Raw genomic sequence first — 26,108 nt, 5'->3', positions numbered from 1 at the left:
CAAACGATTTGATGATTTGACATTATGTGTGATTACCAAGAAAAATCTATGCAGAGTATGTGATCACTGGATCAGAAGTTCGTAATTGAGAAACTGAACCTTAAACCAGCTGAGACCTGGAAACTTGTTAACAATTAAACTTTTAACAATTATAAGCTGTTTACGTATAAAATCTACTGCTGCATTTGCTGTCAGAATGTTGAGAACACATTAGAAGTGCCTTTCTAAGGTCACCACAGGGAACAGTCTCTCCTCAGAGGCAGGGTGAGCACATTCTCTGTTCTGCCCCTCCGGCCAGACAGCTTAGAACCGCGCTTAACCTGAGCCATCATAACTGTGCGAATATATGTAAACACAGTCCTAATGCATCATTTTTCCTGGTCATGTTTTTTATTTATAAAAATACCTTCTATTATAATACTTTTTGGTCACACAAATGAAATCTACTTGTCCTATGCAGTTCCTGATCTCTCAGTTTTAGTCTAACTCTCCTGGGCTCACAAATACATGTTTTTTTGTCACCACAGATCATGTGGGAAGCAAGTGGTGTTTAATTAAAATAAATAAATTGTATGCTTGTAATCATCAACCTGCAAGAAATTATGGATGACTCAGCTATGATGAAATTCGGGGGACTGATGTAACGGTCACACCGTCCTGTTTGAGAATGTTTTTCTCTATTTAAAACAACAACAACAAACATCAAACTAAAGAAGAAACACATTGATTCACCGCTCCCTCCATCTTCAAACTTATTTTCTTCCTAAAGAAAAATTCGTAGAATTGTTATCTAGATTTAAAAAATAGTCCCAAATCCTTTATGTGAATGTCTTAGTCGTGTTACTGGAGATAAAACCCTTACTTAGCTAGAATTTATCAGACGGTTGTTACATATGGCCCTCCCTCAGTTATTTTTAGGAGATCAAAACAGGACCACCTCTCACGTCCCACCATAGTCGCTGAAATTGCAGCTGAAGTGCTGACGGGGGCAGCTGACTCTCCTGCTCTCCTGGCCCAGCAGGCTCTGGTTTCACCTCCCTGGACGACCCCTTCCGGGAGTACGGTCATAGTTGCCTCAGGGCCTGCCGCCTGGAAGTGGAGTAATGCAGTGAGGCCGTTAGAGAGTCTGTGGTTGTCGTGAGTGTGTGACAACCTTTGGGGGGTCACCTGAAGTTAATGTGGCCGTTTTCAGTGAGTGTGTAAGGATGGACGTGATGGTCCATTAAGATGTGGATGTTACTCCTATTGCACAAAGTGTTTGATGGCTGTTGACCTGCAGCCTTTGTGACGTCTGAGCAGAAAGGCATGGGACATGGGCACCCTTCCTTTCGCTTACCCTGCCCCGGAGTTGTTGCCTGGAGCTGTTTTTTTCCGTTTTCTCCTTCAGTCTCAGAGTTATTTATGTGTCTTTCTCTTCTCAACTAAACTAGAATCTTCTGAAGTTATGAACTGTATTTTATAAAATCTAGATTCCGTACACAGCCTAAGTCATGGTATACACAGACAGACAGACAGATCTACTTACAAACCAGGATTTCATTTTACAGTGGTCACAGAAATACACCTTTGCTTAATTAGTTGGAATGTCACATTTTTTAAAAATAACTTTAAATGGCAATCATCGGAGGCACGTTACCCGAAGGTAACTACCTGCCAGAGGGACATCTGAGTTCCCCAGAAAGCTCTTTGTCAACCAGGAATTTAAAATTTTTAAATGTACTTGAATCTGAAGTTTAACAACCTGTACCTCAATATTCTGTCAGCTGCTTCAGAATTATTAGCATAGTTACCTAGTATGGGAACATAAAGCTAAACACATTTCAATATAACCTTAATCCATTGCCTTAATCCAATATGACCTTAATCCATTTCCAAAGAGATGCATTTGAATGGGTTTTGTACTGTGAGATGCCTCCATAAAAATTCATGCAAGTGAAATAACAGATTGCAGACCTGAATACATTCTGATTTTTCAAAGAGTGGATATACTTTCAAATGTGCTCTCTCACCTAGTGAGCTAATTGTAATTTGTTGATGGTATTTCAAACAGAAAGTTAAGACTTGTCTAGGAATACTAATAATGCTTTTATTGTGGTGGGCAGACTGGGTCAGATAATGCAGTACCGTTTGTAATGAGTTCTTGTGTTTTCTGTAGGTGGATAAGCGGAGCAGCTGTAGTCAATGCATTTTATTCTTCAGGCAGAAATCAGATAGGTAAGGTCCATTCCTAAATAATTCTTGAACATTTTTCTGTTGTTCCTGACCCGTAGTGAATTGCTTGACCAATTTGTAATACTCCCCATAAAAGCACAGCTCAGGCTGAGTTATTGATTTACTGAGTATACTCCGTGAAAGTACATGCGTCCATTTGCCTCTTTTCGCTATAATAGCAAAATTGAGATTAGCACAAGTCACGTTAAGTAGTTTTGTTCTTTTACGTTCTTCTCATTTGCAGCTGCATGGTTATCTTGTGTCTGAGTATCTTATTTCTAAATGCTGTTTAAAGTCCCTTGTATCTCCATAAAGTTATATTGACTTTAAGACTTTCTAAACATCAGCATCTTAGTGGTTTAAGGTTCCAAGAGCCAACTTTTCAGAGATCCAGTTTTCCTGGCAATTCTGTATGCTTGCTCTGGTGGAGACACTCCAGTATCATCTTTTTTCTAGAAGACGCCAAGAGGCTCAGAAAGCTGAAAATCTGTTATATGAGATTGAACCATATGAAATTGTGTTTACTTAACCACTTTTGATCAAAAAAGAAAAAAATGTCATAGTTCACTAATAGTAATATCACAGAAATATGCATAGAATTAATACACGAGTGAATGTTGTAGTGGATAACTAAATGACTTATATAACAAGGGTATATTTTTTCTCTTCTTGGGAAGACCTTGACGTCTTTACACTCTCTCTTAAGTATCATATAAATGGGGCCACTTTTTCTAAGGGTTTTCAGTATGTAGAAAGGCACCCAATAATGCCGTACTCCCAGATGTGTTCTGAACAACAGTACAGTGGCTCTCCAGGTGGGCTCATCCAGCCCTTCACTGCTGAATGTGGTCGACAATCAAGAGGGAAGGTGATTTCAGCATTGTCCCAGACTACTCTTTTTATATCTGAGTTGGCCCTAAGCCTCATTTTTCTTGAATTCTGTTACTAATTAGAATAGAAATGATGGAAAAACCTGCAAGATTTTTACCATTGGTTAAAAAATAAACTTTAGTATAACTTTTAACCCTTATTTTATTTTAAAGTTTGATGGTACCTTTCTCCTTTGCTTTTAAGCCTAGGAAGAGTTAAAGAAGATATCTACTTTTTCTTCCAGTATTTTTATTTTTGAACTAAATCCTTAATCCATCTGGAATTTATTTTGGTACATGAAATAAAAATGAATTATATGAAGTAATCAGAATAGATTGTCTTTTTATAAGATGTAGATAATAAGTAAGGCATGCGCACTTGGGTTAAAATCAGTGAGGACAAAGTCTAGGCTAATACATTTCCCAACTAGTGAAATGATTACCTAAACCCAGACCAGGGCCTGCTTAATGATCTACTCAGAACCTGTGCAGTCCATCCTTTGGAATTTTCCCAGAAACCATTCGGACCTTTTCTTAGAAGTGCCTTTGTCTCTGGATGTCTTCCCTTTGAAGACCTCTTTTTGACCTCCAGTAGCTCTGTCACTGTGAGGTCTGTTCCATTCTAGCCTTGGACTTAAACAGGATCATTAACTTTTGATGGAATCCCAAGGCAAAGCGAGGCAGCCTGGACTTTGGTCCCTCCTTAGGGTAGACTGAAGGATAGAGCTTCGTTTTAATCCAGCTCAGGAAGGAGCCTGGATCCTCTCAGACCTGGTGCTGATTCATCCCAACAAGAAGAGCCAGACAGACTCTCTGCAGGACTACTGTGGCATGTTCATCTCTTCAGCCCTTCCCTAGAGCAGATCCATACAGTTTAGGTCAAGACAGGACCTTGTTTGGCTCTGAATTAACCCATATCCCTCGAGCTGGCTCAAGCTTGGTCCACATCAGAGACTCCCTGATCAGAGAAGCCCTGGGAATGTTCTCATTTTGAATTTAATACCCTCAAACCAAACAAGCACACAGCAAAAGGTAAAAGTGGCCTAACATTTCTCAAAGTAGGCAATTATCCTCTGGATAACCAAGCATTGTCTGTAATAAGAATTCTTAATATGTAAGAAAGACTTTTTAAAGATTCTCAAGATAAATTCATCCAGTGGAAATATGAAATCCAAAAAATTATTAACCTCTTTTTGTAAGCTTGTCTGATAATAACAGCAGTTCAGAGAAAGGGAACGTGTCATGAAGAAGAGCAATCTTTGACATGTGTACGTTTTCTCTTTGACAATTCATTTAAATCTTTAAAATGGGGATTGTCTTAACTAAAAATAATTGAAGATCCAGATCTCCGTCTTTCTTCCTGATAGAAGAGTGTATGTGTGTGTGTATACATACACAGATATGTAACTTTTGCAACGCTATCTTAGTGGAGTTGGTATCATGTGCATTACACAATTAAAACTAGTACAGAACAACATGTATCTCGTAAATGACCCTCCCACCCTCACACAAATACCCTAAATTAGATCTCATACAATTTCTCATGGGATTGGTCTTTCTGTGTTATGATAAAAAAGAACGTTTTTTATTATCATGTAGGGAGTTATTCATATTAATAATTTCTACTTCTTAACTCGATTCCCACCACTTTTTGTCAGAACTCACACATGTAGGCTACATTCCAATTTTTATGCACCCCGCCACTTTACATCAATAAACAAGTCAACTTCCAGGGCAGGAAGGCATACTGAAAGTGTTTCAGTCACTGGTTCCTCTTCTTGCACATTTGCCCCATGGAGCTCTAAAAACCTTCCATGCCAGTAGGAAGGTTGCGTCTGAATGCTTTGTCAAATGATCCAGGTACTGTTGCATCATCTTATTAAACCTTAAAGTCTTGTCCAAGGAAATGATCAAGTCAGATGGGAAGTCTTACTACTGCTGCATTCTCTTTTTCCATTAACAGTGTAATTGTTTTTTCAATTTAGGTAATTTCTGGATTATTTGGTGTATTCAGCCTGGGTCGTCTATGACTACTTTGAGATAGTTACATTTTCTAAAGTTGTCTTACTCTTGGGAGTCTTATTTTCAGAATTGAAGAAAAAAAGAGTAAATGTGTGCAAACATATTACTATTCCATTTAGTATAAAAAGAATGTTTAATATTTTTCCAACAAAGATGGATTTTACCTGATTGCAGTCTTGAGCTTTATAACAAAGATTCTAAAATTGAATCACTGTGTAGCCTTAAAAAAATAAACCAGGGAAGCGAGGCGGTGGTGGACGAGGAGAAACACAGTCTTTTGTTTCAGGGGCCACTGACTTATTTAATTAACTAACTTGTTGACAATCGTGAACATAAAGAATGCACAACTAAGCTGTTGGTTATTATCAACAGTTGTGAAGTCTACTAGAAACAGTGATAAGGCGAATGGGAAAAATCCTCATCATGAGATTCAGCTGACAGAGTAGAAGGAGAAATCATAATTTGCAAAGCTGAACTTGAAGATAGTATTTAATATGAGCCATGAAAATCTTAACACTTGCCTGAAGAATGGCATATCAGGGTATAATTAAAGCAGCAGGATCTTTACAGTTAATGTTTAGTCTTGCTAGCACATTTCATAAAAGCATTTTATATAATGGGTGGATTTTAATCAAAGTACATAGTGTGGGAGATCGTGTTCACTTTAAGTTAATAAAGTACTGCACATAATTTTTATACTTTAAGCTAAAAATAATTTCTTGGCACTGTTGATAGCTCAGGCAGCTACATGTGAGGTATAACTTTCATCAAAATTCTTCAAGGGCAAAAGTATTTTTTTTGTATTATTTTGTCATTTTTAATGTTATGACAACTTTCCAGATTTTTTTTAAAGGTCTGGAGAGAATTTAAATTGCCCAGCATATTTTTAAAGTCTCCTCTGTACATATCTAATATTTATTCCTGAAACCCATGCAAGGCTGTGTCAGATTCACTCCACCTGAAAGAAGGAGAAACAGATCTTACATTTCTGAACGCCAGGGCCCTTCTCTTGAATTCTTGGCATCCCACACAGCAGTGGCCTGGGGCTTTGCATGTAATAGGTGTTGATACTAAAGATTTTTTTTCGATTACAGAACATAATGTTTCAGTTATTCAGTGGATGCTGGAGTTTTAAAACATGAATGATAAAATTATGAGGGAGGCAGAGAAGTAGGAGAGGCCGTGGAGTTGAAGGCCAGGAAGAAGAAGCCGTATTTAGTTAGAAAGCAGTGAGAGCCATCCAAGGGCGTGTAGCAGGCGCGTGATGATGACGAGAGTGGCACTTGATCTGACTACAGGATCGTTCAACTTAGGATAGATTATATAGGACGTGGGAAGACCAATTAGGATGTTAAGTAATTCTTAAGGCAAGGAATGCGAGTGTGAACCCGGATGGGGGCAGTAAGGCTAATGGGAGAGACAGACAGAAGGATCCACTGAAAGGAAGGTGCATGACCTGCTCTTTCCCTAAGTAGACGGTGTAAGACTCTGAGATGAGTAGAAGATGTTCACTCTGAGCGACTGAGACCCTTAAAGTGCCTTTAGCAGGAATAATAAAGTCAGGAGCCTGATGGCATAGAGGGGAAAATGATTAGTATGAATGTTTGACACATGAAATTTAAGGAGTTTGTGAGACGTCTAAGTGTAGAAAGTTAGCACACCAGCGTACATGTCAGGGTAGGTGTATAAAAATTATGTTATTTGTTTATTTACCACGGTCTTTAGGACACTGTAGTAAATTCATTATTCATTCATCATGGATTATTCATTTATTCATCACATTTCGTAAGCGCCTGTTATGTTCCAGGCACTGGTCTAGTTTTAGGTGCTGGAGATAATGAACTGAAAACACAAATGGACTCAAAAACAAACGCTCGTAAGTACAGACACACAAATCTCTGCCCTCAAAGGGCTAATAGTTGAGATGCTGTTGGGGGGAGGCAGACAAGAAAAAGAAGGACGACATCCGTAAAGAAGGAAATCAGCAGTTATAAACGCCTCCATGGCAGTAGAATAGGGTGACGTGGTTGAGGACACCTTTGATTGAGTGGCTCTGTTTATTTAATAAGCTGTTGTTGATGGATAAATGTTAGAGATAATATTAAAATACAACGTGTATTATAAACTATTTCTCCCAAATATTCACAATGGGAAAAAGACCTTCTGAACAAAGATGATCATTTTCACTGCTCTAAACTCCTCACAGCAGAAAGCAGTCTTAGTAGAGACTGTAGAGTGAATTTGATTCTAAATTGTGGAGCGTGGTACCACTCCAAGATGGACTCTGTTGTATTGATAAAAAAAGACCTGCTTTCGTTTCTGTCATGGAAGATTTTTGTATACAGTTGACTCAAGCGGACATACTGGAACGGCATAGCGGTCAAGAGGCACAGCCCAGGCCCGCCCTCCAGAGTAAAGCCTCAAATCCTCTCTAACGGCCTTCTTTCCTCGCAGTCTTCCCGGCTGGCATTCTGCAGCCCCCCTTCTTCAGCGCTCAGCAGTCCAACTCATTGAACTACGGGGGCATCGGCATGGTCATAGGACATGAAATCACCCATGGCTTCGATGACAATGGTAAGGTGCACTGACACTCTCCTTTGGCTGAGAAATACCCTAATAAACCTGATTAAGAGGTATTATAATTTGTCAGTACAAAAACACTTTTATTCATCAATGTATCATTGGCCTAATAATCACCCCACTCTTAGTGTTCCTTTTAAATTGTTGCTTAAGAAGATAAGGAATTTCTGGTCTTCTTCCAGAGTGAGGTAAGCAATGTGTGCTTTACCCTCTGAGAGATAAAGCAAATATTCACATGGAGAAGACACCGTGAGGTTTGTCAACACCAATGATAATGTTTTGTCTTGTTTCATGATTGTTCATGTCTTATCTCTCCAGACTCTTACAGGGCACAGTCCATGTCCCAAAATCAGATATAAAATCAAAAAGGAAGGTTCCCATAAGTCTCTTACACACAGGTTGTCAGGGACTGCTGCTTCTTTTTGCATCTTATACCTACCGCCCAGTGCAGGGCCTTGCACGCAGGAGGCACTTAAATGAGCGTATGCTACCCCAAGTAGCCAAACAGATTTAGAGTTTCAGTGAAATTTGAGATGAATAGAAGTAAAGACATGAGGTATGTAAGGAGGTGATAGTTGATGCTGTGACAAAGATTGATTCACAGTGGAAGAAAATGGGAAGAGAACAATAGAGAGAACATAATTAGGCCTTAACTAGACCCAGCCTTAGAGAGCCAGAGAAAGGAAAGGAGATGGGGAGCATGCGTTTAAGAAGGACTTAGTAGATGCCTGTTGACTCAGTGAACTACATAGGAATCTTCACAGGAAAGTAATAACGCTCCCCTGCTTTTTGTAAAATGGAAAAAAGGTAGGGGCACATAGAAAACTTCCTCAGAGTTACGAAGCTAGGAATTGGTGGCAGCAGGATGTGAGCTTAGGCAGTTTGTCTTCACAGCTTTTCTCTTGTTCACTACATCATAGATAACTATTAAAAAGATGATAAAATTAAGTATTAAAATCTATGACATACATAAATGCTGCAGTAGCTCCAGAAAGGGAAAGATCAGTGTAGCTGAGGGTTAGCAAGAAAACTCCAGGAGGAAACTGTGAGTCCACCATGTGTCATGAAGGGTTGCGGCTATGAAATGAAGGCCAGAATAAAAATATCACCCCTTTTAAAGTCTCAAAACGTCAAATTAAACAGACTTGGTTTGGGTGAAAACCGTCCAATAGAAACAAGGCGTGATTTCAGGAGTGTTTGTTTGGTGGCCGTGGCTGAAGTGTCAGGAGCCAGGCAGGTGACCGTCTGGATCAATACTGAGGCAGGTCGCGAGAAGGCCCTGGCAGGCCGGTTTCATCCATTCTGGATGAGGAAGGAGGTAACGAGTTCCCATTTTATTGAAATAAATGTATTTCAGGCAGAAATTTTAACAAGGATGGAGACCTCATGGACTGGTGGACTCAGCAGTCTGCAAATAACTTTAAAGACCAGTCCCAGTGCATGGTGTACCAGTACGGGAACTTCTCCTGGGACCTGGCAGGCGGACAGCACGTACGTCATCAGCGTTCTCGTGAAAAGTTTTAGATATGTTCAATCTTAAGTGAATTATTGATGCTTTCTTAACAATCTGAATGCAGTTAAGGGTCTGTAAGCATCTTTTTTTTAACAGCTCAATGGAATCAATACCCTGGGAGAAAACATTGCTGATAATGGAGGCATTGGCCAAGCATACAGAGTGAGTGATAACATTTTCTTCCCATTTTAGTGGTTGCAGTATGTATTTATCACATTTAATCATTCATTTAAAGCCTTTTGCAAAAAGCACATGTAATGGAAGCATTAAACAATGAATAGAAAATGGAAAATACACCAGGAGAAAGGGGACGGTAAATGTGGTAACCAGAGGGGCAGTACCGCTGTGTCTGAGCTGAGCAGCGGTGTCTAAGCCTCCAGGAAGCCAAGGAGAAGAGGAAGCATGGAGTGTTAACGTCAACAGAAATGAGGAGACGTGAGTTCCACAGACGACACAACATTTTTCTAAGAAATAATCTCTGAAATAGATTTTTTTTAGAACAGATGCCCCAAGAAAAGGCTTATTTTAGAGTCATCGATCAATGTACTGAACAAGACCTTCAGTTTCACAGCAGGGGAAGCAGCATTTGGGACCATAGTGAGCATAAACCACAGGTGTAGTATGAAAGCCCAGTCCAGTGGCAGTGACACCGTGAGGGACTGAAGTGATGCGGTGCCGGCACGTGGCCTTGTGGCATCCAGACTGTTATACCCAGAGGAGCGTGTCGATGGGATACCCCTCAGAATCTCGTTTAGCTGTCCACTTGTTCGTGCATCCCACAAACGCTAGTCGAGGGCTTTCCTGTGTGTTTGGCACTGTTCTCAGTGCTGGAGATACAGCTGCAAACCTCCCATAGAAGATGTCATTATCTGATGATTTGAACAAAGGTTAGAAGATTGGTCTAGTAGATGCCATGTGCACAAGAAAAAGTAGGAATTTTCACAAGAGTGGAGGAATACGAGTCTTGGAAGCAACAAGGAGGAGTGAGGTAGTTTTGAGACCTTCTTCCAACCCTGAGGTAACCCACAGGTGGGAAAATATGCAGAGTCTCCTTGAGAGCGTACAAGGGACAAGGTGTCCCCAGATAGAAGCAGGCTTCTCTAAGACAAAGGTTGCATGGAGTAGATGAGGATGAGGGTCATTTGTTCCCCATAGCAATGTTTGGGGAGAGGGGAAGAGGAGAGCCTTGGTGGTTGGGTCAGGAAAGAGGGAGCATCAGAGCAGTGTGGGACAGATGGCTGTGGCCTGTGACTCCGCAGTGGCCGGGATGATCAGAGTGTGAGGCCTGGGAGATTAAGCAGGCTGCAGGGTTTCCAAAAGCATGAGTCCCAGCCGGGTCCTGGGGAGGCGGGCTGCTGCTTCTTCGCATGCTTGGGGATTTTTTTACTGGGTGCCAGACGTGGCACATCCTACCTCTTTGAGTGCTGGATATTTTTGTTTTCCTGTAAGTATTCTTGAACTTTATTCTGGGACACAGTTAAATCCCTCAGAAGTGGTTTGATCCTCTTGGATCTTGCTTTTACAGCCTGTTAGGTGGGACTTGGATAGTGTGCAGTCCAGGGACAGTTTTTCCCACTGCTGAGACGAGACCCGACCGTGGGAGTCCTGAGGGCTTCCAGTCTCTCCTGTGTGAGCACCGGGCTTTTGTCTCTGATCCTTTGGTGGCCCCTCGCCTGGCTGTGGATCGTTTGCTCAGGTGCACACTCACACTCTCAGCTGGACACCTGAGTGAGCCTCTGATCTCAAGACCCTTTGTCTGCAGCTCTCTCCACTTCAGCGCCCTGTCCTGGGTGTCCCTGAGCTCTCAGCTCCTTCTCCTCGACTCAGGGAGTCCCTTGGGCTCCAACTGGGTTTCCCTTCTCTGCGCTGTATCCTGGAAACACTCAAGGCGACAAGCTGGGCCAGTTATTTGTTTATGTCTCACAGAGATTGATGTTCTTTTTGCCTGATGTCCGTTGTCATGCAAACCATCATTTTATATATTTTGTCATCCTTTGGTTGTTTCAGTGGGAGGATATATCCGGTCCCTGTCACTCCACCTTGCCTGGAAGTAGAAGGCATTGGCACTCTTAATACTCCCATGGTTTTCTAATATACAGCCAGATTAAGAATCACTGCTGTAAAAATTGGCCAAAATCTGGGTTGATGGTCTTCCATGGAGGTCCTCACCTAAAACAAGCACAGAATTATTATAAGGAAGCAAATTACAATTGTGCAAATATTTTGTTATGTATGAAATCCTAACATCTACTGCCTTGTCCCCCGGCTAGATTGTGAGCTCCCCGGGAGAGAGCAGGCTCCCCAAGTCCCCAGTGTCTTTATAGAGTAGAGACTCAATAAATCTGTGCTAATGGCAAGTAGGAAGATATGCAATATACCTTCTGCTTATCTAATTGATCCCTTTCTTTTGTATTAAATTGGAAGTAATTCATCTCAGAAAGTTGACTGTCAATCTCTTAAGTATATTTGGTACAAAAAAACTACATTTTTCAGTAGTCTCCATAAATCCTTAGAATTAAGAACATTTTCTGACATTCACGTAACCTAAATTTCTTATTCCTAATGTAGCTGAGGTTCAGTCTGTTTTGCCCTGTCTTCAGGGGGCCACAATAATTGCTCATTCTTATTCTTAGAACCATAGGATACTAGGCCTCTAAAAAATCTCAGGAGAATCCCTTGACTTTTGACGAGAATCACCCAACGAAGTCTGGTGCGAGTCTATTTTGGTGTGTCTATTTTGCTAAGAGTAATAACCAAGCCAGACACAGCAGTTACAGACTCCCTTGGCAATCCGTTCTTCCAACGAGCTGGACTTATCCATCCATCTCTAGAACAACATTTAGATCAGTTTTCATCACTTATCTAAGTCATGCGTTCATTCAGCTGACATTTATTGATCATCTGACATGTGCTAGGCTCTTGTCATCTGTTAATCAGTATCCTGTTCTTGTCAGGGCATTTGTAAATAAATTCTAGTTTTCTTTCTAATCCGTGAAATAGTTATAGGTTGCCATATCTAAATATGATGATTCTGATATAAAACATTAATTACTTGGTTACATGGTCTTTTGCATAGATTTATATATAAATTTAGAAATTATAAACATCATGCTTCTATTTCATTAACTGCCTAGGCCTATCAAAATTATATTAAAAAGAATGGTGAAGAAAAATTACTTCCTGGACTTGACCTAAATCACAAACAACTGTTCTTCTTGAACTTTGCCCAGGTATCGTATCTTTCTTGATTGACAGATATGAAAATCATTTTGAGTTATAATTTCATAGTAAGTTAGATATTGCATGCTGAGTTTTCTCGTTTTAATCAACTGTGGCAGAGCATTTGACTTGACCAACTTTCGTTGTGTATGACAGACTGTCAGATCACATTCATGGGAATTATATTTCTGATTACCTATCACTGAGCATTATTTGAAGAGTAAATGGTTGAGGAATGCAGAATTCCAATTTAATGTTTGCAATAGGAAGGTTGCTTTTCCCCTAGTCTGCCCAAACAAATAATCCTTGACTGAACCTGAGCGTACTGGTTTCCTTTTCTATCCCATCCCTAGGTGTGGTGTGGGACCTACAGGCCAGAGTTTGCGATCAATTCCATTAAAACAGACGTCCACAGTCCAGGCAGTTTCAGGTACGTGGGTTTGAACAGCAGTCAACGTGCTCCAGAATTGGCTCCATTACTTCCAAATTCGGAAATTGGCTTTTTCTAACTCTGATTCTATGAAATTTGGAAATCTGGTGTCTCTTTTTCTTTTGAGGGTCACAGATGAGATCAACAGAACACATCAGGGTAAATGTCATGTTTACACAAGCGTAGCCTTGACTCTCTTATCCTCAGAATATGCGTGACCCAGGCTCAGTGCTTGATGGATGCAACAAAGATGTCGCCTCGGAACCGTGGCTCTATTTAAAGCTAGCACAAAGACATTTCTAAGAGGCTGTGAAAGGTTGAGGCCCAGATCCAAAGAAAGATTTCCATTCAACATAAAGGGAAACTTTCCAGTAATTGGAGGTGGTCCAACATGGAATAGTCAGAGCTCCAAAGCGCCCCCAAATCTCCAGGAGAGAGTTCCTTGAACAGTCCTTCAAGGATGCTAGAGAAAAGTGCTCTGCAGAGGGGAAGGTTGAGTTAGAAGATATCCAAAGTCCTTCCCAAATCAGAAAATCTGAGAGAACGTTGGATTGAAAGACAATCACTCTACCCAGTTTCTGAATGTTAAATCCTAGCTCCCTGTGTATCTATTCAGGACTAAATTCCTAATGCTGCCCTTCCCCTATAACACTTCATCATTCATTTGTTGATTAACCAGAGCGTCTGAAAAGCAAATTAAAAATTTTGTAGAGTGGTTAGAAGACAGAGTTTGAGAACAAAAGAGAAGTAATGGGCTGAATTTTAAAAGCCTTTCCTGAAATAGATGTGAACGTACTGCCCAGATCATTCACTCCTGGGGAAAAAAACACATTCTATTATGAAACAAAATAGCACATTTAAAAATTGAAGAATTTACTCAACTTTTTCTACTATCACTGTCATGAACATCATTTAGTATTTGCCATTACAGTTCCTTCAAAAGTCATTCACTCAACACTGTTTATTGTATGCCCACTGTGTGTATAATCCAAGGAAATTTAGTCTTGCTAGGACATCCAAATTAGCAGCTTTTTAGGTAATGAGCAACAAAAGTCCCTGGACCGATTCCCATCATGGTTTTTCCAAGTAACTTTTAGTTTCAATTTTTAAAGTTGTCTTTTTCCTTACTAAAGTCTTCAGAAGTTAGGGTATAAGAATCTAATTCTGAGGATAACAGAGAATAGTTATAAGCTCATACAAACCACCATAACAATCTGATTTGCCAAGGCTCTTCCTTCCATATCGCCATGAACTAAAGCATCTATCCACAAAAACCAAAGTGAATATAAGTAATATCATTGTAATACCTGGTACATCTGATATCCTCAGAGGCTGGGGGTTGCAAATTAATTAATTTTTTGGTAGCTAAAATTTGTCTCTTGAGTATCAACGTTTTTATCTTAACCACTGGATTAAAATTTCTCTGTTTAAAATACATTTTCTACCTTCCTGCCTTATTAGCACAGTATCCTGAACAAAACCTACTCTTTTTTTTGGCTGACAGACTATTGTTATCACTAGTAGTTATTGTTTCACTGTTTACTAGTTTAGTGAAATCCTCAAAAGCTAGAGTGGGGAAGTGTATATTTATTCCTACACTGAAGAGCCACCCATGGTGATACTTTTTGACTTTTCATTTTGGCTTTTTATTGGGGTTTTCCTGTCTGTTTCTGTCCTGTCTCTTGCCTGTTAACTCTGTTGCCTGCCTTTAGCCGTCCATTCCTCCACTCCGATTAGCTCAGAAAACGCATCCTTATGCTCATATGGTAAAAATGAACACAAGCTTTGAAGTAGGACACACTTGAGTTCCACCTATGGCTCTGCCGTTTACGAGCTGTTAGCCTCTGTGTCTCAATTTCTTGATGAAAAAAATGAGGATTAAATTATCATGAGAGTTGCTGGGAGCATTAATGTTAATGTATCTGAGGTTCCTCCTAACATATATATGTTTGAAATTAGTACTAGGATTATTTTTAGATGAGAGAAGCATGAACAGAATAAGAATTCCTATGAATAAAGCATCTGGACTTTATTCCATTTCAGCTGGCAAGCCAGGGCTTTCTGTTGCTCGTTTATTACGTTGGATAGTTCAGAATATCTATAACTGATCACCGGCTAAATGATATATAGATAAATATGTAACCATTTTCTACCCCCAATTTTAAACTGAAAGCAATTTTATTATAAATATGTATAACTTTATATTTGTAAAAATATGTATTATTTTATTGTAGATATGTAAAATTATTTGTAACTTTCATTTTCTTTGTTCTGGCCCAAAAGATGCCTCTTTGAGTATTTTTCATTCATAACAAGAGCAGTATGTGTTGTTGTTTTTGTAAAGGGTAAATGGATTGCCAACCTTTTGTCAAGGAAATTATTATTTTCTCTGGAGGTAGAGGGATTTCCTTGGCAAAATGTTGAGGTTACATTTAGTTTTGGAAACAGGCTGCTTCCTGGCTGTACAAAGTAGAACATTTTTTAAAGAAACTTAAGAACTAATAGACATTGAGTTGTTGTTGAAAAATTGTGCATAGTGGTTTACGTAGACACGTTTCTAAAATGGAGGGAGATTTTGTGACCTTATGCTTATGTAGCCACAGTATTAAAAACAAAATGCAAAATATACTTGACATAAAGCTGACTCTGTAAACCGTTTGTTGGATCTAAATTGAGCCTATAAACCATTTGTTAGGTCTAAGCTGTAATTGTTTCCTTCTTTCTAACTAAAGTCTTACTTGCTTTAAAATAAACTTCTAAAACCAGTGTTTAGAACAAAAGCATTTCCCCTTGATATTCTAGAAATTGAATCGGCAATTTAAATGACTTCTGTTTGGAAATCCAGTTTTTGTTAGCCATCCAGTCACTTCAGGGAGCAGTTGTTATGATAATATTTACTATGCAACCTATAAACGTGTTTCTAAAGTTATTCAGATGTACTATTTCTTTGTGGTATATAAGGGTCTGATAGTTTTTAAAGCAAGTCCAAATAGACAGAATGATGTCAGTGTACCTGCAACTAAATGGTGGTGGTGCTGCTTCTGATGCGTAAAGGGCTTGATAGTGACCGACAGTGAGAAGAAAGGGCACTTAATAGAACTAACACCTCCAATAATGCAGGAATAAAATCATCCACAGCTTAATTTCTAATACTTTTGAAAGACCCTCCTGACTAGTCTTTTATGTAGACATTTTCAAGTAATATGGCTATTTTATTCCTCATGACTTCATGATTTAGCATGCTGAAGCTAAACCTTCTTTGAAAGACTGATGTTTTCTCCATTTACCTTGAATATTAGCATTGGCTTCTGGTATTTTGTGAACATCAGCGTGGATTTGGGTGAGCCGTGTAGATTTCCTGTTAGCACTTTAATCCTTAGCTCATACCTCGGAATCTATTCAGGCATTTATTTCCTTATGAATTTATATTGGGACAGATGCTGATCAATGTGACCTTACTTTAAAAGAATCATGAACAGTAATTAATAATAAAAATTGGAGAGTTTATTCATGAATGAAGCTAGTTAACCTTGTAGCCAAGTCATTCATTTAAAAGAAGTAACAAAAGGTTGTTGGAGGACTCATTGATTGCAAAAAGCTCATTCAGTAATTCGAAAATCCAGTTAATTGCAGGCAGGGGTAGTCAGATACGTTATGGGAAATAGTCCATCCTTGGTCACATCATGGTCAACTCCATATCTCCTAGATGGCTTTGTTTTCCAGTTTTATCGAGAAATAATTGACATACACCCCTGTATACGTTTAAGGAGTATGGCAGGATAGTTTGACTTACATGTACTGTGAAGTAATTCCCACAGTAGACTGGGCTAACAGCCGTCTTCTCATATAGATACAATAAAAAGAAAAGAAAAAGACGTTCTCCTTGTGATGAGAACTGTTAGGATTTTCTCTCTTAACTTTCCTGTACATCATACAGCAGTGTCAGCTGTCGTCGTTGTGTTGTCCATCACATCCCTGGGACTTATAAATAACTGGAAGTTGTACCTTTGACCACCTTCCTCCAATTCCTCTCCCCTACCCTCTGCCTCTAGGTGTTTTTGATACAAGTGATGATTTGCCAAGGGAATAAACAGCAGCAGTACAATAAAATATTTTATATAATAAAGTAAAAATTTCAAGTAAATCACTTTAAGAAATCATCAATAAAGCCTTTATTATCTTCTGTTATTATAAACACAAACACAAAAACTACATAGTTTTCATATAGCATGCAATTCATGTAAGTATTCTATGTAATATTAATGAACTATGATCCCACTCTTAGAGAAAGAGTTCGTTTTTATTGATAGTGTATCCACTTTTTGAAATAGGTTATGTATGTCATCCACTCCAAGGTTTGGTGTTACAAACAACCAAACACTAAGTAGACCCCTAGGAATGTCGAGGAGCCCTGGCACACTGTGGACCTGATTCTCCAGAATCAGCTGTTGGGTGAAGCCTTTGGGCGGAGAGAGGAGACGGGTGAGAGGAGAGCTAGGGGCACGTCAGGCTGGTGTTGCTGTGTTGCTAACGCAGTGGTGTTTGGGGGGGACTTTCTTGTTTTGAGGTATGTTTTTTAATTTCTTTAATGTTTTTAGAAGAAATGTAGAATTACGGCATGGGTTTCGACATTTTTACTGAAGGACTTGTCTCTGTGTGATTACATCTAAGACACAATACTTTGAAAGCGTTTAATAAAATAAAAACAGAAAAGAGCAGCTCTTCCCATTCTCCGGGAGCTTGCTCCTCAGTTTGAGAAGCTGCCAGGCCACCGTGATGACCATCCCTCAGCCAGCGTTGGGGCTTCCTCGGGTGGGAAGGGGATGGATTAAGTGAATCAAGCTCTCTCTAACTCAGAGTCCATGAGCCTGGAACCTAACGGACCAAAGAGCAGTAGGAATCCCTGATGTTGGAAACCTCTTTATTCCTACATATGTGGTCACTTTTGACCAGATATCAAGTGAATTTGTTCTTGAACTTTCAGATGCAAGACAGGACAAGTCATTTTTTTTTTTAATCAAATTAATTCAAGCTCTGAGCTCCCAACCTAAGCCAGGAGGTGAGAAATCCAATTCCAGTAGTGTTCAGTGTCCTCCTTTCTGGGGTTACACAGGGATCCAGAGCATCACGCGGGCCTAGAAATTAGGGAGTAACCTCCATCTCCAGCCTGCCATGGTCACTGCTGGCTTCCTTGCAGTCTGAGGGCTCCATCTGAAGTCCGCAGGTGTCTGCAGAGGCACGAAGTCCTAGAAGGAGTCAACCCCGCAGCCACCGGGAGTGCCTTTCCAGGGAGTGGGGTCGGCAGGAGCAGCGGGCCCGGACGGCAGCTTGAGGAGTGGGCAGTCGGTCAGTGTGCTTGAGCCTTGAGGAACAAGATGTCAGTGAGGAGGCGGGGAAGGGAGGCTGGAGCTATCAGGACGGCGGAGGCGGTGGAGGGAGGCTGAATTTCCTTCAAGCCCCTGGAAGGTTTTAAGTAGGGAACTGAGGAATTTGATTTAAATTTTAAAAGATCCCGCGGACTGCCGTGTGGAGAACGTTGCAGGGAGAGAAGTGCTGAGATTCGTGCTCTGTTCGCACTCTGCGCGTGTGGAGATCTCACCACATCAGTCTTCCTGCCACCCAGCCCGCCTGCCTCCCATACCTCCCCAGCCCAAGGGGGGTGTGGCAGGCGGTCCCCGGGGGAGGAGAGGGAAGGCGCTGTTGGGCAGATGTGGGATGTCACCTTTGCGTCTCTGTGCTGACCTGCCTCTCCCCTCGAGTGCTGCCTGCTGCCGATAGTGGGGTGATGGTGCTGTTTTTGCCCACTGGGGTCAGAGATAAGGGGAAATTGGCAACTTGCCAGCCCTTTCCAGTTATTCAGGCTGAATCCAGTTTCTGATATCTGTGGAGTTCTTTCGGAAAAAAAGAAAATAATTGTTATCTTCCCTGTTACATCAAGTCAACAAATATCTATTTAAAGTCTAATTTATTTAAGTTATTGTGTGAGCCCTTTCAAGATACGGTGAAAAATCATAATTTTTTTCTTTGACCAAACTCTTCTTATAACTAATTGCAAATATGAATTACTCATTTATTTTACAGACACGTATAGGGTGTTTATAAATTAACTCCCCATGACAACCTTAAGATGCAGGTAGTATTATTATGTGCATTCTACGGAAAAGGAAACTGAGGCACAGAGGCTAAGTAAATACAACTCATAAACAGGATCCCGACCGTGAGTCCCTCTTCAAAACCTGTGCTCCTAGCTCCTGTAGTTTGTTACTTCCCCATTTAAGAATTCTGTTGATGAGAAGGAACAGACTCATTCTACCCAGTTTTTTTTCCCTTTTAAACTATAAATTCCAAGTTCACTCACTTGGCCCGCATAGAGCAGTTCCACAGAGCGCACACATGGTGTGGACATGGGTGTCAGATGCTGATGGGACTTCTGTTTGTTTGTTTCACAGGATTATTGGGACTTTGCAAAACTCCCCCGAGTTTTCGGAAGCCTTCCATTGCCCCAAGGACTCGTACATGAACCCAGAAAAGAAATGCCGGGTGTGGTGACTTGCAGAAGGCACGCAGCCCTTGGCTGACTTCCCAACACCACAGAAATGGGGAACTCGACTAGAGAGAAATGGGCCCGGGGGTCACTGTAACTAAAGGGGTGGTCAGCAGAGAGCATCCACAGCTGGGAAGTCAGTTGTCCTGGAAAGAAAGGCGTGAGGGAGGAGGGAGTCTAGTGTCCATCAAATCAGTCACTTGTCACTGTATAAATAAGGCTTAACCTCTAGAGATAATATGACCGTTCCTTTGTTTCTCATATAATCTGCCAGTTTGAGGTTCTCTCTTGAAAACAGTGTTGACCCCTTGAGGCAGACCAGATTTCTAATCACAAGGAAAAAGAGGAGGCTGGAGATCCCGTTGACACCAAAAGCACAGCAGTAACGAGAGTTAAAAACACGCTGCCTGAGTCCTTATTTCTACTTTTATTTGCAACATTTACGGTCCTTCAAAACTTTTCCAAAGATTTCTTATACATATGGAGGCCTTGGGACTTAAGGCGGTTTTAAACTAATTTGCCAATCGTGAGTTAGGTCACTCTGAGATCATTTCATTTTAAGTGCTCTTAGGGCTAGGCTAAAACGAGTGTCTAAAACTGCTTCTTGTTGTTCCTCCTTTGACTGACACTGAGATTCTCGAGGCTCCTGCAATTTTCTAAGCAATTTCTTGTTCTCTCTCTCTCAACGCTCGGTCTTTTTAAGAGATTTGTAGTAATGTATAAATAATAATTTTTATATTTAATTGTTAACTACATTTATGACTAATTGTTGTTATAGGTAATCATTGAATATTGAAGTTTCTGACCAAGATAAATAGTTATGAACCAAGATCTGTAAAGTAATGTACAGATGAAGATTTGAGACTTTTTAAACTTATAAATCATATTGATAAAAAGTTTTAAGCACAAACTTTGAGTTAAAAATTGCCATTGGACGGTTGTCGGAGGATGCGTAAGATCGTGGCTTAAGCAGGATTTTCAGAGTTAAAGCTGTCCCTCAGGTGGCTATGGTAAAGGGAAGACGGCGTCCGTGTAGCTCTGCGTCTCCTTATCTTTCCAGGTTTGTCATCTGATGGAAATACTTTGATAATAAATTGGAATTGTGAGCCCATTCTCACTGAGCCTGTTGTGTCAGCCGTCCAGCTTTGGAAAGTGCATTTCTGAACAGAAATGAGAGGCTTGGGTGCCTCTGATGGACCTGCTTCTAAAATTCTAACTCGATAGAGTTCTGCGAGGGGCCTGTCGAGTCCTTGAGAGGAGCTCATCTCTGCGACTTTTCCTGTCCTGTTGGCTGGTTAAGCGCATTTCATTACTTGGTATTTTACAAAAGAGCTGCACTTCCAAAATCCTTATTTTTTCTAACAAAACATGAAAGTCAGGGAATTTCTATCCAAAACATGAATGTTGGTTTTCCTGCCTTTTGAAAAAGGCCTATTTACCTATTTTTATAAATTGTTACTGAAATATGACATATATACAAAAACTTCATGGACATAAGTGTACAGCTAGGTGAACACAGCCCTGCAGTCAGCACTTGTGAGAAAGAGAACACCACTGGCTCCCGAGAAGCCCCTTCTCCCAACTCTCGCTTTAGTTTTCCGAGGGCGACTGCTGTCCTGACATCTAATACCATACATTAGCTTTGCCCGTTTTTGTCTTTTATGTCAAAAGACTCAGTCAGCAGGTATCCATGTGTGTCTGGCTTCTTTCACTCAGCGTTGCAGCATGACCTCATCTGTACTGTTGTATTTGATTGTGATTCTGTGGTTGGCAGGACCTTGAGAAGTTTCCAGGTTGGGGCTGTTTCAAATAGTGCTTTTATGAACACGGCTGCATATTACCATCGTTTTTTACTTGAGATTTTAGTGGACTAATTTCCACAAGTCCTTTTTAAAATTATTATAAATATTGAAAATATAGTTTCAACCTAACTAGGGATATCCTTATCTCTTCCCCCTTTATCATCACTACCATTATCATGGATAATTCAAAGTCTACTTATGTGTGTGTTTCCTTAAAATAAACTTAAAGCATTCCTAAGAAATATTAGTAGTTGGAACAATGGGAGCATCCAGCTCTGAAGGGAACAACTATCTCCGAATTATTTAATTTCCACCCTGTCAGAGCAGCTGAAGAACCACAGATGAAGAGTGACTGGTACAAATTACGAAAGGCACGAGACCCCCCACTGCTCGCTCTTTAAAATGTCAGGCTCCCATCCCTATGGAGGAACTGGAGTGAAATTTTCTGGGGAAAAAAAACCTCTACAGTGCCCGGATCGCCTGTCTCTAGAAATATAAGATTTTCTGGAGCTAAGAGATAGACGAAAGTTGGACTACCAATACCTCACCATCACTCACACACGCAGATGTCATTAATTGTACACGCACTGTTGTTGAGTTGTATGGGGACTTATGGTCTCTCTCAACCACTCTTGTCAGATAAAATCTATCTGTAATCTCACACCTAAATCCAGTTTCACCATGGCCAAATCCAGGTCAAGGAAAGAGGTTAGAAGCTGAAATACCAAGCCTTGGGTGTTGATGTCACAAAGGGATGAAGACGGGAAGGAGTTCTGACAACACCACGGGTAAAGAGTCTGCTCCATGCTGCAGTGTCTACGTGGAGTCTAGGTTCAAGGTGGAAAGGATCCTACCCTGGGAGAAGAGGCCTTTCCTATTCTAATCCTCTTCTCCACTCATGACAAAGTGACCTTGAGCATTCAATCTGTTCTCTGCGTTCCCACCTGAAGTAAAGAGAATTAGTGTCTGTCTAGTTCTCAGCAAGAGAAGGAGAAGGTGCCCAATGCTGCCTTCCTCTTAATCTGTCCCCCAGTTAAGAGCCGCTGGGAAAGGTCATCTCAAGACTCCCATGTGAGTACCTGAGTCCAGTTAGACCCAGCGTAGTTCAGAGAACAAGGACCAAAGTGTCATTGAGTTTGGGTCTGTGCTGTTGTTAAGTTTTCTGGAAAGCCTTTATCATTCCTGTTGTCACAGATGGAGTCCTCCAAGGAGACGATAACTGTTAGTTTGGAACTAAGACTCCACCCTGCCACAGATGGAAAATCAGAAGTTCTGTGAGGTTCCAGTCTCAAAAACACAATACAGACACAAACATTTTTCACGTTACTGCTTTTGTGTCTAGTCAGCTGTGTTCCGACCTCCTCCCCCGTGCAAGCCCACAGCTTTTGTGTCTCGGAAAATGTTAAGGCCAAATGAAGCTTTACCTCTGTAATCTACACTTTCTGCTAGCTTCAAATTGAATCATTTTAAAAAAGAATGCTATAAACTTTTACCAATATTTCTTGTTTTCACCACCCCATTCTTCCAGAGGTACCATAGTGTTCTGATCTGATTTGTTTTCACAAGTTCTGTGAAAAGGTTGCCAAATGCCATAGGGAGTCACAAGCACAATCTGATGACTTAGGCAAGAACCAGGAGTGTCTGTGCACCGTCCCTGGACTCAGGGACTTTAGTGCACCATCCCTGGACCAGGGACTTGACTTTGGTTGATCAGGTGAAGAGAGGAGCCACAGGTGACTGGTGGCACATGTTTACTGCATTCTAATCTTTTCTTTAACAATGTCTCAATGTCAGCTCCTCTGTATTTTGCATTTCCTCTAAAACAATGAGAAACACTACTATCATTTTCAATTTCGTAGCCCAACTGCTGCGCTTCTGTTTTGTTTGACAAAGCAGATCCTCTAGGTTGTGCAAGGGAAGGCTGGCAGGAAAACCAGCTTTGGCTCTTGCTGGAAATGGCAATGAGCTGTCAGCTTGGGCAGTGTAGAAGACTGTAAGTCTAGCCATTGTGACTAACTTTTATATTTCTGGATTTCTTTTCTACCCAGAAACTAACAATTTTTTCAGGTATCAGGCATATTAACATCTGATTCCACTCCTATAAATGCACTTGCTGTCATCTCCAATCTGATCATCTCAAATCATAATACACCCTAAAAGTTTACTCTGTATCCAGGAAGACAAAAATGGGGTCAAGTACCTGGATTATCAATTACCCTGGTGTAAATCCTTCAACACATGTGCTATCAGTGCCCTATGTCCCCAGAACTATGGCATCAAAGATATAATGCCAAGATGTTCATGGCAGCTTTATCTATAATACTAAAAAAACAGAGAGAAAAAACTAAATAGCAGAAAATGTTCAGATTTGTTCAAAGAAAATATCAAAAGGATGCAGTGTTGAATATGTATTATGATTTCAACTCTGTTAAAATATTATTGCGTAGAAAAAGAGGTGGAAGAATATATGCCAAAAATTAGCAGGGAATGTCTCTGGTTGATGGTATTACAGGTGATTCTTATTTCCTTTCTTTCCCTGCATTTTAAATATTTCTATAATGTGAAAACAGTACATTTTAAAAGTCACTTAAAAATGTTATTTGGAAGAAAGGATGAAGTAAGAGAGAAAATATGGAAGGGAGGGGAATGAGGGGAAAATTCACCGAAAAAGAGAAATATAATTCCCCTGAATTTAAGATGTATTATATTTAAGAAGCTATTCAGTTTGGTATCTCGGTGAACTGGGACCTGAGGAATCCATGCAGAGGATCTGGGTCAGGAGCTCCCCGCTCCCTCCAACGGGCCAGATCTCAGTTTTACAAGGTGGCTTACTGCCGAGTAGGGGAGTTTCCAACAGGTGGACCTTCCACTGACTGTGTTCGAAGTGGTTCTGTGAGGACAAAGCATGTGCTCTAGAGAGTGTGTTCCAGGGTTTCTTTCCCTGAAAATGCTAAAGGGTTGACTGGTCTGGCCACACTCTCCACCTGGTCTCTCCCAACACAAAACCCTAGCATTGGCCAAACTCTGACCAAAGTTGAGGATACAGCCTATGACACAGCTAATTCTAGGTGATTCTCTGCCTGTATTTGACTTTGGTTGAAATTGTGAAAATCCAACTCATGCTAGTTTAGCCAAAACTGGAGATTAAGCTGACCCACGTTACCAAATGTGGGGCAAGCATGAGTGCCTGGGCCCTCTTTCCACGAGTCTACTGTCGCAGACTGACTTTCTCCAAGAGGAAGCCGCGATAGTCACCCATGGCCAGGCTCAGAAATTCCCTGCCTCCTTCCCAGGGGAAGGGCAGGCTCTGACTGCAGTCCACACTTGACAAATTCTAGAGGAAACCTGATGGGCCCATTTTGGAAACATGCCTACCCCCCTGGATAGGGCACAGGCAAGTGGGATGTTGTAGAAATTATCATCAATCCCCTACAGAGTCGGAGAAGGGCGGTTTTCCCAAAAGACAAAAAACACCATTCCTAGAAGAGAAAGAACAAGAAATCAACGTTCAGAACACCAGTGACACTGGGTTTTTAGATTGTACATATTAAATTTTGAATAAATGAGAACTTTAATTTTGTTTGACCAAAATGAAGACATTATACATTTTAGTTAGACTTAATATTTAAGAAAATTAAAAGTCATCAATAAAAAAAGATGGGAAGGAAGAGAAATAATACTTATTATTTATTGTGAATGAGGCACATAATTTAGGTTGTTCGTGTCAAGTTTCCATTTAGTGTAATTAACCTGTGAGTTAATGTTAGTACCCCTATTTTACAGATGATGAATTTGAGTTTCAGAGAGGTTAACTGATTTGCCCAAATTCATACAGATAGTGAATGACAAGGCCAGGGACCAAACCAAAGTATGTTGAAGTCCAAAATCTATATAAATTCACCATCAGAGCTCTGTACATCACTGTAAAATGCATTTTGGCCAATCAAAATCAACGCATTTGTAGCTAATAATTCCCAAAACATATATCTTTTATAAAGAACAATATATTTTCCAATTTATTTTATTACTTTACATAAGCCTTTCTTGTTTTTAAAAGAACATTAAGTATTTTAAACAATTGTATCAGTAAACACTTATTGAACATCTGCTGTGTTCAAGGTTCTGTATTAGAAGCAAAAGTAAAAATAGCTAGAAAGGAAAAACGAGATGAAGTAATATTCTTTGGTTGGCACTACACTTGCCTACGACACCCAGTCACTTGTTCATTGATTCATTGATGGGCCCCTCTTATAAAGTCTGATGCACTATGTCACAGGTAAAGCACCATTAGGAGATAAAAGTAAATGAAAACAACTGCCCTTTTAGTACAGTGGAGACACTAAAAATATACACAAACATTATGCAGCGGAATGTGTGATATGCCAAGAGGTAGAGAGAAAATGAAGTTGGAGAATTCAGGGGAATTTCCTTTCCTAGCATGCCCAAGACATCCTGGAGGAAGTAACACTTAAGTTGCATTTGACAGTGTGGATGGATTTTGACAATTGGGGAAGGAGGGAAGGAAATATTTCGGCTAAGTGCACCTCGTATACAAAATTCAGCAACGAGAGTGAGGCCTCCACAATTACTCCACGGAGCAATGCTAACTCTGGAAGGACACAGCAAGGGGAGTGCACTCTGAGACTGTTGACACAATTATTCATTATTCACAGTTGGCTCTTTGACATGTCTTGTACCAAGAAAAGCTTCCCTTATTTATTCCAGTATCTTATGTTATTCCTAAAGCTTATTCATTGTCATTTACTTTGAAAGAAGACCTGTGCATTTCTTGCATTTGCTAGAAGTTGTGTGATAAGGATAACATTCATCCTATTCCTGGGAATTTAGAATTCTACTCTTACTCCAGTCCTGTTGCTAAAGCACAGCACTGAGCAAATAACTAATTTCTCTGAATTTC

General features: G+C 40.4%; 1 protein-coding gene across 4 annotated transcripts in view; it reads left to right on the top strand.

Moving 5' to 3' along the window:
• The window catches only part of MME (membrane metalloendopeptidase), a 79,325-nt gene extending 58,824 nt beyond the window's left edge, over positions 1–20,501 (top strand). For 3 of the 4 annotated variants that reach the window (XM_058550598.1, XM_058550590.1, XM_058550608.1), the window contains 7 exons: positions 2,156–2,214; positions 7,557–7,676; positions 9,040–9,173; positions 9,292–9,357; positions 12,330–12,425; positions 12,768–12,844; positions 19,294–20,501. In XM_058550598.1, coding sequence (XP_058406581.1) covers positions 2,156–2,214; positions 7,557–7,676; positions 9,040–9,173; positions 9,292–9,357; positions 12,330–12,425; positions 12,768–12,844; positions 19,294–19,393 — 652 coding nt within the window. In that variant the 3' untranslated portion in view covers positions 19,394–20,501. The remainder of the gene's footprint in view (positions 1–2,155; positions 2,215–7,556; positions 7,677–9,039; positions 9,174–9,291; positions 9,358–12,329; positions 12,426–12,767; positions 12,845–19,293) is intronic. The other variant, XM_058550604.1, reaches the window with a different exon arrangement.
• Positions 20,502–26,108: the final 5,607 nt, after the last annotated feature.

This window comes from Diceros bicornis, chromosome 2 (assembly GCF_020826845.1).
Source record: "Diceros bicornis minor isolate mBicDic1 chromosome 2, mDicBic1.mat.cur, whole genome shotgun sequence".
Lineage (NCBI taxonomy): Eukaryota > Metazoa > Chordata > Mammalia > Perissodactyla > Rhinocerotidae > Diceros > Diceros bicornis.
Note: the sequence above shows the minus strand (reverse complement) of the source record. Positions and strands in the feature narration are given on the sequence as shown.